Genomic DNA, 13,099 nt, shown 5'->3' on the forward strand with positions numbered 1-13,099 from the left:
ATCTCTGACGTATGTGTGTTGTTTTTGTACTAATGGCACCAGGAAGTAGTCTATGAAATGCCCTATAGGCATTGTAGGGGAGGCGCGTTGAGAGATAATTGGCCTCCCCGGAGTAGTGTAAAAGTACCTTTTCTGGCACAGATACTTAAAATGGGGCTCCACGATAAAGTCAATAAAGGGAACGCAAAGGGCCTTTTATGGTCCCTAATGGTTTTTTACCATGACGTAAAAACTCTGTTGAACTATCGATTAATGGTGTATTAAAAATGTGAACAATGGAGTGTGAAAATGGGACGATGTTGAATGAGACATTTAAAGGGGCATCAGTCAACCGGAATATTTACAGGTGAAAATGTTATCAAAGGTACACGAGGTTTTAAATCTTACGAGATACTTTAATGACATTAGAACGATTTTTTTTATTTTCAGAATAACTTATGTCCTCCTTTAGAGAACACGTATAATCTTTTTTTACTTTTATAAACAAAAGTAATAACACAAAACCATTAAATAATAGTCCAATGAAGGACTAGGACCAAAGAATCCTTTTGACTCTTAGCCAATAAAAATTCAATTCAAAGAAAATATCAACAAGCAAACCGATTTTAAATCTCACATTTATTGTTCAGATAAGCAAAAACAAAAACGTACATGTATACACATTTAGAGACATATGCATTAATTATACATAAATAATTTCTTTCACAAACTTGCTTTTATGATGATGAAGTTAGATATACCGTTTGAAAAATATTCAACTATAAGTTTGTATATCATTGGCATTGACCCATGAATTAAATTTGGAAGGCCAGTGTAACCATTTTACAAGGTACTGTTTATTGTCTCCTCGGCCTTTTGTTTTTATGATCTTTTCTACCTTAAACACGTCATCTTCACGAACGTCCACTTTTTGCAGTTCATTTTGATAAAAAGTTCCTTTGATTTCTTCGTTTAAATAGTCTTTGAGTCTGCATATGGGCAATCCTCCTCTTAAATGTCTCTCGGAAACGACAAATATCTCCCCTGACCACTTCTCATCATATTCGCGAGTAAAGACGTTTCGTAGATGACTAATCCGCACACGATCCCCTATCTTAAACCTGAAGGGTTTCCTCACTCTCTTTGCCTTTGGTATTATAGGAGTCGTCTTTGGCCAATACATTTTCCACCATATGTTCGTCTCTTTCGACCTGGTCACATTTTTGGGAGGCATACTTATGGTTCTGTGGTACGTTGCATTATAATTAATGGCAAAATCTTGAAGGTGATCCACATAGCGATGTTTTTGTTTGAACGTGATGAATCTATATATTTTAGTTTTGATTGTTTTAATCACCCTCTCTGCATAATTGGCTTTGACTTCAGTGTTCTGAACGTATAAATGTTCGATGTTTTGATCATTCAATAGGGCGTTAAAGGCTCGGTATCGGAACTCCTGTCCTTTATCTGCACGGATTCGTGTCGACCTTCTTGAAGTATGTCTGCAAAGGCTGAAGTGACGCTTTGACCCTTTTTGTCCTTTAGAGGGCGCATCCACAGAAACTTGGAGAAAATATCTATAACAATAAGGACAAACGTAACCCCATCGTTTTGCTTGGCATATTTGGATATGTCCATGAGATTTGCATCCCACTGATCATAAATACCAAGTGTGATGACTTTATTTCTTTTAAAATGCCTTCGAATAGGTCTCTGTAGACTGTATGCTTCTTGCCTCTGTAACCATTTCCTGATCTTGTATTTGCTCAGGGCATATTTTCCTTGTTTGCGTACATATCGATACAGTTTGTCCGGTCCCGAAAAACTTCCAGCATTAACAGGGTCGTAATAAATTTGCTTGAGATAATCCTCCCAAGACATGTTACTTCCTTGACTAAGTACTGAGAAATGAGTCATACATGTGATCTTCTAACAAATATATACTGCTTGAGTCACATGATCACAAAATAATTTTATGTCACACAAAACCACACATCTGATGTATTTTTATATTTTATCGATGTAAGTTTACATAAGATACAGTCATTTTATAGAAATGCATAAGAAAATAAATATAAAACGTATGCATCAGTTTTCAAATAAAATGGATTGAGTTACATTGTTTACTCTTACATCGAGTATTAATAAAGCAGAGTAATTCAAAACTGTTTTTCTCTCAAAAGTTAATTAGGCTTTTTCTTCGGATTCTTCACTCTCGTGCTCTTCTGATTCACTGTCGTCCTGATCGCCAGTTTCCATCTCACTTTCGTCGTCCCACATTTCATCGAGGAGATGACGATTTTTATTAAGAGCCATTCTGATGGACATACGTTCATTGTAACCCTCAGAAAGGAACTCAGCTACATCGTCCATGATAGTGGCATGAATGGAACCGTGTTTTAATTGTAAAAAGTATTGGATTAGGATAGCATAGTTTTTATGGAACTCTTGTAAGTCTTTTGACTTCAACTTTTCCTCGGTTTTTGCTCTGGCCTCTTCCCGGGTTAATCCTTCTTTAATGTATTTATCATACTTTTGATCCCATTCCGTTTCATTGTTCTCTTTAGCTTTACCCATGAGAACGTCAAAAACTTCATGTTCGCGGCCATCTTCATCTTCTTCCTTCTCAATGGGTTCGAATTGGATCCATTTTGCAGGTGGTTGGCCCTCCTCCATTTCCACATCGTCTCTCTTTCTTTTAAGGAAACATTTTCGGGACACCATCTTTTAACGTGTCTCTGGAGGTCATGCATGTTTTCGAACATAAGACCACAATCGTCACAGGAAGGCATCTCGTCTAGGTCGGGGTAGGTGCTGTTTCTAAGAATTGCAATTGATCAGCTGAAGAATGCTGCACAGAGTTAGAGGTTGTTGATTGGTCTAGCTCTGAATACGTCTGAATGCTAGGCGTGTCGTCGTGTGTATGAGAGAGGGCATCTGAAGCTTGCGATTTTATAGAATTCAAGATGCTTGTGCGCAGGCGCAGATGTTCGGGTGTGGTTGGCATCAAGTCGATCAGTAGATATCCATAAGACTTGGAAATGACTTCTTTAAAATGTCTCAGCAGGTGTTGAGGATTTTCGAGATACATCTGTCGAGCCATAGTCATGACTTGCTGTCTGTCCACAGGGTTGTTAAACAGGACCAGATAGTGGCAATTACGTTTCTTGGTGGGATCTTTGTTATAGTACAGATTTTGATTGAAAGCTACGACTGACAAATTTCTATGATGACTACCCTCTGTAAACAACTCGTTGATTCTAGAATCTTTGGCCGCCGTCGACATGAGATCGTCGAGAATCACGAGATTCCTCATTCCAGGGTTATTGAAGGAATCTTGCTCCAAATCTAATGGAATGCCCTGTATAAATTCGACTGAGGGATACACGGTTCCCTTGATGATGTCGTACAAGGGTTGCCATCGCTTATAGAGCCACAAGATTCTCTCTGGAGGAGGGAAACCTTGCTCATACAATGTTGCAATAACGTTTTTACAAAATAAGTCTTGCCGGAGCAGGTGGATCCAGATACATTAACCGTTAAAGGATGTTGAAACATAAACTCCTGTTGCTGTTTTTGTTGTTGTTGTTGTTGCTGTTGCTGTTGTTGTTGTTGTTGTTGCTGTTGTTGTTGTAACAAAGGCAGCTGTTGTTGTTGTTGTTGTTGCTGTTGTTGTAACAAAGGCAGCTGTTGTTGTTCCTGTTGTAACAAAGGTAGCTGTTGTTGTTGTTGATGCTTTTGTTATTGTGACACTTCAGATTTCTGCACACCTTGTTTATATTTCACATGCCTTTTTAAACTATCAGGCCAGACGTATACACTTGAGCACAGATTGCAAGGATACATGTTGACCCTTTGACGTCCTCCAACGTTATGGCAAAAATGATTTATGTTTTTATTTTTATCAGGTTTTCCACGTGATTCCATTTGCATATTCTTTATAAGTGAACACGTTATAAGTGAACACGTTATTAGAAAAAGTTGTACTTCGACAATTCCTCTGAAATACATAGACTCCGGGATCTTAGTTCCCGGCGTCTTTAAACTCCGGAATCCCCAGGTCACCGGAATCCTTGGGCTCCGGAAACCTTGGACTCCGGAAACCTAAGATCCGCGGCGGGGCCTCCCCGGGAGTCCTTTACTGAACCATGTTCAAATAAAACAAAATATTCTTGTTTTTCCATGCATTTATTCACAATTCTGTGTACATTGAATACATGAAATACAGACTTTTTATGCATTATACTTACATATAGGACAAATCGTTTAATAACAAACATATGATAATAATAATAAAATGTGCAATACATCTTATGTCATATTCTATAAAATGAAACTGTTTTATAACAAACCTATGATAATATAATGACAATGTACAATACATCTTATATCTTATAATGACCATAAGCTAAGGTGTGAATACCGTCCTTAAGGATATACTTCTTATCGTCAAAGGGGCTCAGACTGGTTTTATTTAGAAAAACAATGCATATTTGGTGGTTAAATGATCTGAACGTCACCATCGACTCCATCTGAAACTCTTTTTTTTAAAGACAATTTTTATAGTTTTCATGTTGTATGCTCAATTGCACAACTGTCTTACTCACATCCTTGACTCCTTTCTTTCCTTCTTGACAAATAAATTGGTTCTCGTTTTGAACTATTTTCTTTCCGTAAATAAAACTGAACATCTTGGGCATTAAACCAACGAATTCTCGCATGATATGGCCTTGACATTCATTCTGCATTTTACCTAAGACCTTTTTGTTGGCATTGCTATGAAGAGAATGTGTTTCGGGGTAATCACTGAAATCAAAGCAATGCTGACTTTCCATCATGTCTACATACACATCATCGGTGGATATGCCGTAACTCAAAGAGTCCGTGTCTGTAAAGCAGAGAGTAGCGCGATCGTCATACTTTTCCTTAAGTAATTATAGTGGAAATTGTACATCAAGACTTTGGAAAGTTACAAAATGGAAAACCCCACATAAATTGGTCTATTGAGGACCAATTTTTGTTTGCTGAGTTCTACAGAAGCAAGATCTGTATTGAAGATCTTGAACGCTTTGAAACCAGGTTTAGCCGAAAGCGTTAAGAGCCTTTTCTTCTGGTGAACGAACTGAATATCTACTCGCTTACGCAGATTTTCCATGGTCTTTCCGAAAACACTATTATTCATGAGTTTGAAAAAATCTTTCTCAAACTCGTTCTTAGCCCTTTTACGCATGCTTGTGTTGAAATCAATATAGGCTTTCAGCCAAGGACTTTGTTTGAAAGACAGTACTCGATGAACTTTGGTCAGTCTCATTCCCAAAGACAGGTAGAGTTGTAAATTCCTGTAGTTGACAACATATTTCTCTTTATCAAAAAGATTAGGGATTTTGCAGAGCCTTCTTTCATTACTAGTTTTGTCAAAAGTTCTTTCTGATATGGCAAAAGCATTTCCGGTTCTACTTTAAAAAATTCAGGGGCTTAAGAATAGTCACTGTGACATTCATGCAATTCAGAGGGATATTTAAGATCTACCTCAAAGACATAGCCCGTGTCCCCCTCCGTAGGGACGATATTGACATCGATTGTTTCAATGTCTTCAGGGTTAGCCAACGAAAATCATGAGTTGGAAGAGGCTGACTCATGGCCCACCCATAGAGATTGTTGGCATCTAAATAAATTAGATAGTTCGAAGGTTGATGGGAATCGTAGCCGTTAAGATAAGGATTATTAGCTTTCGCGTATCTTTTAGAAATCATAGCAACACCTCCTCTGAGCCTCTTTTCCACGAAAAGATGCATGCCCGGATCGGTTAGTAACTCGAGCTCCACAGACGTCATTTTGAAAGCGGCCTGTCAAGCTAATCCCAGGGCCGTTTAAAAATGAGCCGCGTCGAGACCATACAGGTTTAAGCATAGACTTCGAAAATTTTCAAACACGTCTGCTAGAAGATGCACATCTGTCTCCATGTACAGACCGTGATACTGCCCTAAATGTTGAATTTTAAAGACGTCCCAGACCCATTGTGCGTGTAAGTAGTCCTGATCAGAAATGGTCCTGCCGTCTAAGTCGTTGTAAAAAGCCTGTTGTGGTGGAAGTGTTACCTCTTTGAATCGTTTAAAGGAGTTCATGTAGTGGTACGGGTACACCCCCTTTCTACTCAGCAATTGAAACTTGGTTACCTCGTTTCCGGGATGAGTGGAGGCAACATATGCTTCAAGGTGAGGAAATTTGTGTAAGCCCTCTTTGGCCAGATTGTTAGAGAGCTTGTCAAGAAACGTAGACATGAATTGGAAAGTGTCGACAAAATCTCCCTAACGAAAAAGAAATATCCTTTTCGTGGTGTTGAGGGATACAATTGATCTTTTTACGCTTGTACTTGCCGATAGCACTCATGATATGATGAGCATCGTAGCCTTTGAGATTATGAAAGAATACCGGGATTCTTTCTCTCAATTTAAAGTTTAAATTGCATGAACTATGATCTGCGCCCCTAAATTTTCCTGTCACGTTATTTACAGTGATCACGAACGGCATCCCCCTCCAGTTTTTGGTTGCAGATGTTACAATGAGTCGCCTTTTGGAAAGCCTTCACCTCTTCGTCAGACAGATCCATAGGTTTTGGATTGTGTAGGACCTTCGAGATTAACCATGTGATCAATGAAGGCATTGACAGCATTAGGGCCACGATATATGACGTGATTTTCTGTGGTCTCCGTCAGAAATTCCGACAACTTTATATGTAAATCCAGAGGGTACATGCTTAGCTAATTTGATTGTGGAGGACTTGCGAGGATCAGGTTGACAACCATAATTTCTTTCGAGGATGCTTTCAAAGTCTGCATAAACGACAAACGGAACTTTGAGTTGCTTGGACACATCAGTAAACTGGAGCCATTTATTTTCCTCTGTGGGCATTTCCGTCCGCTGGGTACCATGTACTTGACAATAGGACACGTGTTTTTGGAGGAGGCGTTTGTTTGTAAACCCATGCAGGCAGTAGTGGCATTGAAACAATTGAATTTCTTTTTGACTATCATTCTGAAGTCTATCGAAATCTTTAATCAAACAGTAATGAGAGTTTTCTCCCTTGTTCAAGACGACTAGATCTACGTGAGGCAAATCCCTCCGCTTGGTAAGATGAAGGGGATAGATTTCTCGTTTCTTATAGCCAAACACATTGATGGAGATGTTTTTCTTTTCAAACTTGGGGATATCTCCAATTTTGACAGGAAATGGGACGTCTGTATAATCGAGTTTGTCGACGTGCTGAACGTAATTAATGACACGTTGGGGATTCTTTGTTAATGTGTAACGGGATGCCAACACTTACTACATGGAGCATTTTTGATCAGCATTCTGCACATTGATGATGGCTTTCTTGCTTGCTAGTTTTAGTGGCAGCGGTAGGAAACTTGAACCTTTTATCGGTTTATATTTGACGATATAGAATTTGAGCCCCAAAACTTTGTCCAGTGCCCAGTTACTACCTTCTCTTTGGTATTCAACAAAAGAGTTAACAATTTTCATGATGCTCTCTTTTATTGCTTCGTTTTTAAGAACTATGTGACAGCATCCGTGGAAAAAGGGTTCAGCATGCTCAATTTGATCCCCTTTGGTTTTGGTGAAACGAACTTGTAAGATAAGGTAAAACTTCATTCTTTTTCTTTTGAAGCGTTCTTCTTTCAGAATTGATCTGATTGTCTCTTCTTTGATTTTTAAGAAAGTCATAGGATCGTATTTACTTTCGTCGGTAGCCTCTAAGAATATTTTCTTTAAATTTCCCTCAATGGCATCTTCCTCGGTGATACATTCTTCATTTGTGTCATCAACTGAATGGTATTGAATAATTAGAAATAAATTTATGTCGGAAACTCGTACACTATGGAAATTTGAATATTAGAAAAAAAAACATTAATTTACCTTTAGTGATATTTGATGACTCTCCGCCGCCAAGTTGAAAATTGGAATTAGGGTTTACATTTTCTTTGTCGGTGTTGTTCGAGGCTTGTGGATGATCCCCTATTTCTGGATTGCCATGTTGAGATTCCCGATCTACAATTCTAGAGTGACTTCTAATGTGACATAAATAGCTATCCCTTCTGTTAAAGCCTTTACCGCATGTTGGACAACGTGAGGATTCTGATCCATGTGTAGTTCGCTGATGTCGATGTACATTCGATATTCGAGTGAAATACTTTCCATAATCATCACACAAAAACTGATCAGCAGGTATATTCTTCCCTGTAAAAAGGGTAACATTCATAGATATGACAAATGCATTTTGAATAATAAATTCCTATTGATTAAATAAACTTTTTACGCGTTACTTTATATTTATTTATATGTACGTATCAAAAGCATAGCTTGCTAGTGCAATTGAAAAAAAAATTCCTAGTAAAATTGTTTACTCGACCGTTCGATTATGAAGACTTTAAATCTCACTATTGAATGGCGAAATTGAGTGGCCGAAACCTTTTAACAATAAAGTGAAATAGAAATTTTGTGAAATTACTCATCTGGAAAACCCAAACAGTAAACAGATGTTTGAAGTTTCTGTGTGTCATATATTTTAGGTCCCTTCAAATTAAAATGATAATACTGCATTCCAATAATTTTAGGTTTGTTCATATATTTTTTTTTCATTTGCATATGCACAAGAAATTGCGTTATTTTACAAATCCTTTTTATTACTTTTCATAAAATATTAAGATAGTTCCTACCTTATTAATATATAACTTTCCACTCCATACAATTGAACCACAATGTAATTCTTCTTAAACACGTCTCTTGGTGCTACTTCTTTCGCAGATGTAACACATTTGATTTATAAGCATGTAGTTCATCAATTTATATTGTAACAATATCCATAGTAATAATTGAAAAACAAGTTGTCTGATTGGCTTCTTCGTTATTACCTCATTTTAGACGTCATTACCCGAGTAAATTCCATTTAAAATTGGTAATTTTCCATTGGAAATTCCAAACCATTTATTTATAGATCTGTACAGATTACCCCCGATTCATCAGGTTTAATATTTGATTGCGTGTCAAAATTATTCAGTTTCCTTTGTGTAAAGAATAATGAATTTCATTTACAATGTTGTCTTGATAATCACTATATGGCAGGAAATTAACTTAAATTCTTAGTATAGGAAAATGCTGATAAAAAGTATAACAATTATGGTCTTATTTTATTGTGTATTTTAAAGGTTCGACAGATTTTAGAGTATTATTCTTACTCCTTCTTAAGATGATCATGAGGATGTAGTAGATATTGAACTGTATTTATGTTTATTTAAGACAAATGCATATCTATATATAGTATTTCCGTCCAAAGATGTCGTATTTATATTTGATTTTTACTATAATCTTCATAATGTACGAATTGAATAGAAGATCTAGAGTGCTGATGCTTAAAGCAATTAAATGCCAGTAATCATCGAGACATGTTTCTACCTGTAATGTTTCGGTTGACTTATGCCCCATTTAAATGTCTCATTCAACACTGTCCCATTTTTAAACCTCCGTTGTTCACATTTTCAATACACCATTAATAAATAGTACAACAGAGTTTTACGTCATGGAAAAAACCCCATCAGGGACCAAAAAAGGCACCTTGCGTTCCCTTTATTGACTTTATCGTTAAAGGGTCTCGTCTGATCTTTTGTTTCCTTCAACAATGACCGTCAGTTATTCCCATGGCGTTGTGGAATTTCCCATTCTAAATTAAGAAATTGCTTTTGTTCCATTCTATACAGTCCATTCTATGACCTATTTTTTCAAGATATAATACTCAGTGACGTCACAGGATTATCGCTCTCTTCTTTAGACCAATTGTTTTAAATCATTCAGGCACGCAGAGTGATTTTTGTCTCTATGGTGATTGATGATGTCATTGGCTCCCCACCTCCACTGTGGAGCCCCATGTTAAGTATCTGTGCCAGAAAGGGTACTTTTACACTACTACTCCCCGGTATAATCATTCCACGCTGCAGGGCTTCAGCCCCTTTGAAGTTTTCAATGTCAGAGATGCAGATTTTATGTATTTAGGTAGTAGTTATAACCTGCCAGGGCGGAATGTAAGGGACTGCGACAGAAATCTGTGGGTAATACTATCGATTTCAGAACTGATTTGCTTTGATTGCTGTGAATATAATCAAATATTAATCTGCTCTATGCAAAAAATCATATCTCCTAGAAGTGTGGTTTGGAGTGTCGGGTCCTAATAAATCTCTTACAAGTTTGGTTGATTGATATCGCTAATATTCAGAAGTTTTACATAGAAATATATAGGAAAAAACATTAAAAATCCTTCTCAAGAACCACTGGGTCATAAAAGCTGAAACTTATGTGAAAGCATCCTGGGATAGTGTAGATTCTAAATTGTTAAAATTGTGACCCCGGGGGGGAGGGGGGGGACGAGGCCACACTAGGTGTTACAATGGGGAAATTGGGTAAAGAATTGCATCACCAATGCTACTCAGGTGAGCGATGTGGCCCATGGGCCTCTTATTTTTTTGTTTAACGTATTGATCGTAACTGGACTTCTCCTATATATATATATATATATATATATATATATATATATATATATATATATATATATATATATATATATATATCTTTAAGAATATTACACTGTCCTTTGTAATTTGCGAAGTATTATCTGCACAGTATGAAACTTCACAGAGCTGTACGTGGCATACTTACACATGCATGTTACACTTCAATTTCAGGTCATTTAGCAAAAACAATGTTCTGTATGAGATTATATATACTGTATGTATAGTTTATTGTTTGGTAAGCAAATACATGTATAACCTCAGTAACACACAACAATGATAATGAAATTAATAAAAATGTTTACAAATTTGCAACACAAATAATAAGAAGCAAAAAAAAAAAAAAAAAAAAAAACAAAAAACAAAACAAACCAAAAAACAAGGTACATGTAACATGAAATATTAGGATCCTAACATCCATTAGCAGTATCATTTCTTCAATGAGAACTCCAGCATTGACTTGACGAAGTCATGGCAGTTTGCAGTTGAACATACAATGTAAAATTGAACAAAATCGTGTTATGTAAATAAAAAAAATATGTTTTTATTTACTTTGTAAGAAATAACATAATATGAATAGAATTAGAAATATCTAGTACCCCCACCCCTCCCCACCCCCCAAAAAAGATTCTTGACATTTCTGCTTACAAAAGATATATAAAATTCAATTCAATTGACACTATTCATTGGAAACAAAAAACCTTCACGTCAATCAGCATAATATATCATGACAAAGTATAATATGAAATACAAACTTGCAAATAAAAAAATAAAATAAGCATTCCGATATGTACTTTAAAAAATCTACCAATATATATACACTTTAAACTATAATGCAAAAACACAAAGAAGAGAAAAGATTTACCATTTTCAATGTTTATCTTAAGAAAAACGTTGTATTTAGTCTATTTACTACACTTCATGTAATATAAACTAGGTGTTCATGTTATTTATAAAGTATATTTATACAGATTCATTCATTTGTACATGGTTATAATAAACATAAAATATAAAAAAAAGAATGGAAACAAGAAGTCTCAAGTAACTAACTCTAATATTAATGTTTTGTATTCTTAAACAGAGAAGAGAAAAATAGCCGTAACTGTTGGACTTAGAACTTTTCTACAGCAATTAATAGAATTTCTTTATGATCTTTGATCAGTGTTGATTCGGTTTCAGTTTGTAACAAGATTGCAAAAACATTAAAACTATAAGCGGAGTAGCAATCAAAAAAAATAGAAATGTTGATTTCAGTGCCTTGTAACTTTATTTACCAAATTCAAGCAAAGAAAAAAAAAACAGTTATGAATCTCAGTATAGACTACTTGCATGCCAGATTATATAATGTGGCATGCAAGTAGTTTACACTGAGATTCATCCATACACACACTATAACGGCAACGCACACAGCAGCTAAAATATGAAATACAATTAAGAAAAAGTGTTTCATATATTTTCCATATGATTATAATATTACATTTTTCAGCGTCTATGCAAATCATCATGCAAGCCACTCGATGGATCACCAAAATGAGTAGACCAAATAGAAAAACATGCATAGTAATTTAGAACAGGTGCCGAGATTGAATTAAAAAATTAGCACATTTTTATAGGTACTGTGAACAATATGCTCCCTAAATGATACCCTAGATGATGTTTTTAAGGGGGTCAACTGTACTGTACTTTGTGAAAGATGACATTATTATAGTCTGGTTGAACACCACTCCGGCCCTCTTCTCTATGAATATCATCTTACAATGCCATTATGGTGCTGGGGTCAGGTTTTGCAATCATTATTATTTTGCCTACGATATGTACATTGTAATAATCTATATTTGAGTCCCCCTTTTCTGATCCTCCATTTTATAAACCGTGTTTTACTTCTTTCCGTTATTTACCTAAATATTTGACAAATATCACTTACACATGATGTTATTTGTTTTTGCCTGCTTTTAACAACAAAAGAAAAAGCTCAGTCGTTCGGCAGGAGAAATAAGGAACATAAAATATAGCGTATATATGGAACCAAACTAGGTATTGGATGACATACATAAAATATCTGATGCCAATACATGCATTGCACAACCTGATGCATTTATCCAATGCATGCAATTGATGGCTTAACGTCAAAGAGAGGAACATGTGTATGTGTAATGGAAATTCGATTAAATAATTTAGTCTAAATACTATGTGTATGGCTTTTTTATATTCTATTTTTAGGGATGTGGCATTTTTGGAATGTTTAACAAGCCACAACTCCCTCTATTGAATTATGGTATTGTGCTTTTAGTTTGTTGTATTTTTTACTGTTTTATATGTTTTATTTGCATAATTCTTTGTCATTTACAGTCAAACTTGTCTTAGCGGCCACCCGAAATCAACGGCCACTTGCAGTCAGCGGCCACTTTCAGTTCCCCCGATGATTTTTACTATATATTTTAACTGGAATAAACGGCCACCTGTGTAACGCGGCCAGCGGCCACTCAAATCCTCCCCCAACAGCCTTATTGACACTGTATTAGGCGGCCATTTCGTAACTTGTTGCGATTCTATCACGTTTT

At 36.1% G+C, this 13,099-nt stretch overlaps 1 protein-coding gene across 1 annotated transcript; it reads right to left on the reverse strand.

The window, feature by feature from the left end:
* Window positions 1-754: 754 nt before the first annotated feature.
* Window positions 755-1,213, reverse strand: LOC134261623 (uncharacterized). The gene has a single exon (XM_062744044.1). It carries the CDS (start codon window positions 1,211-1,213, stop codon window positions 755-757), a length of 459 nt encoding a protein of 152 aa, XP_062600028.1.
* Window positions 1,214-13,099: the final 11,886 nt, after the last annotated feature.

Source organism: Saccostrea cucullata, unplaced genomic scaffold, assembly GCF_032062105.1.
Source record: "Saccostrea cucullata isolate Sc308-1 unplaced genomic scaffold, CSIRO_AGI_Scuc_v1 ctg2545, whole genome shotgun sequence".
Taxonomy (NCBI): Eukaryota; Metazoa; Mollusca; class Bivalvia; order Ostreida; family Ostreidae; genus Saccostrea; species Saccostrea cuccullata.

Excerpts from the sequence above, each read along its gene's own strand:
- LOC134261623 (XM_062744044.1), bottom strand. The coding sequence starts at position 1,213 with ATGCCTCCCAAAAATGTGACCAGGTCGAAAGAGACGAACATATGGTGG.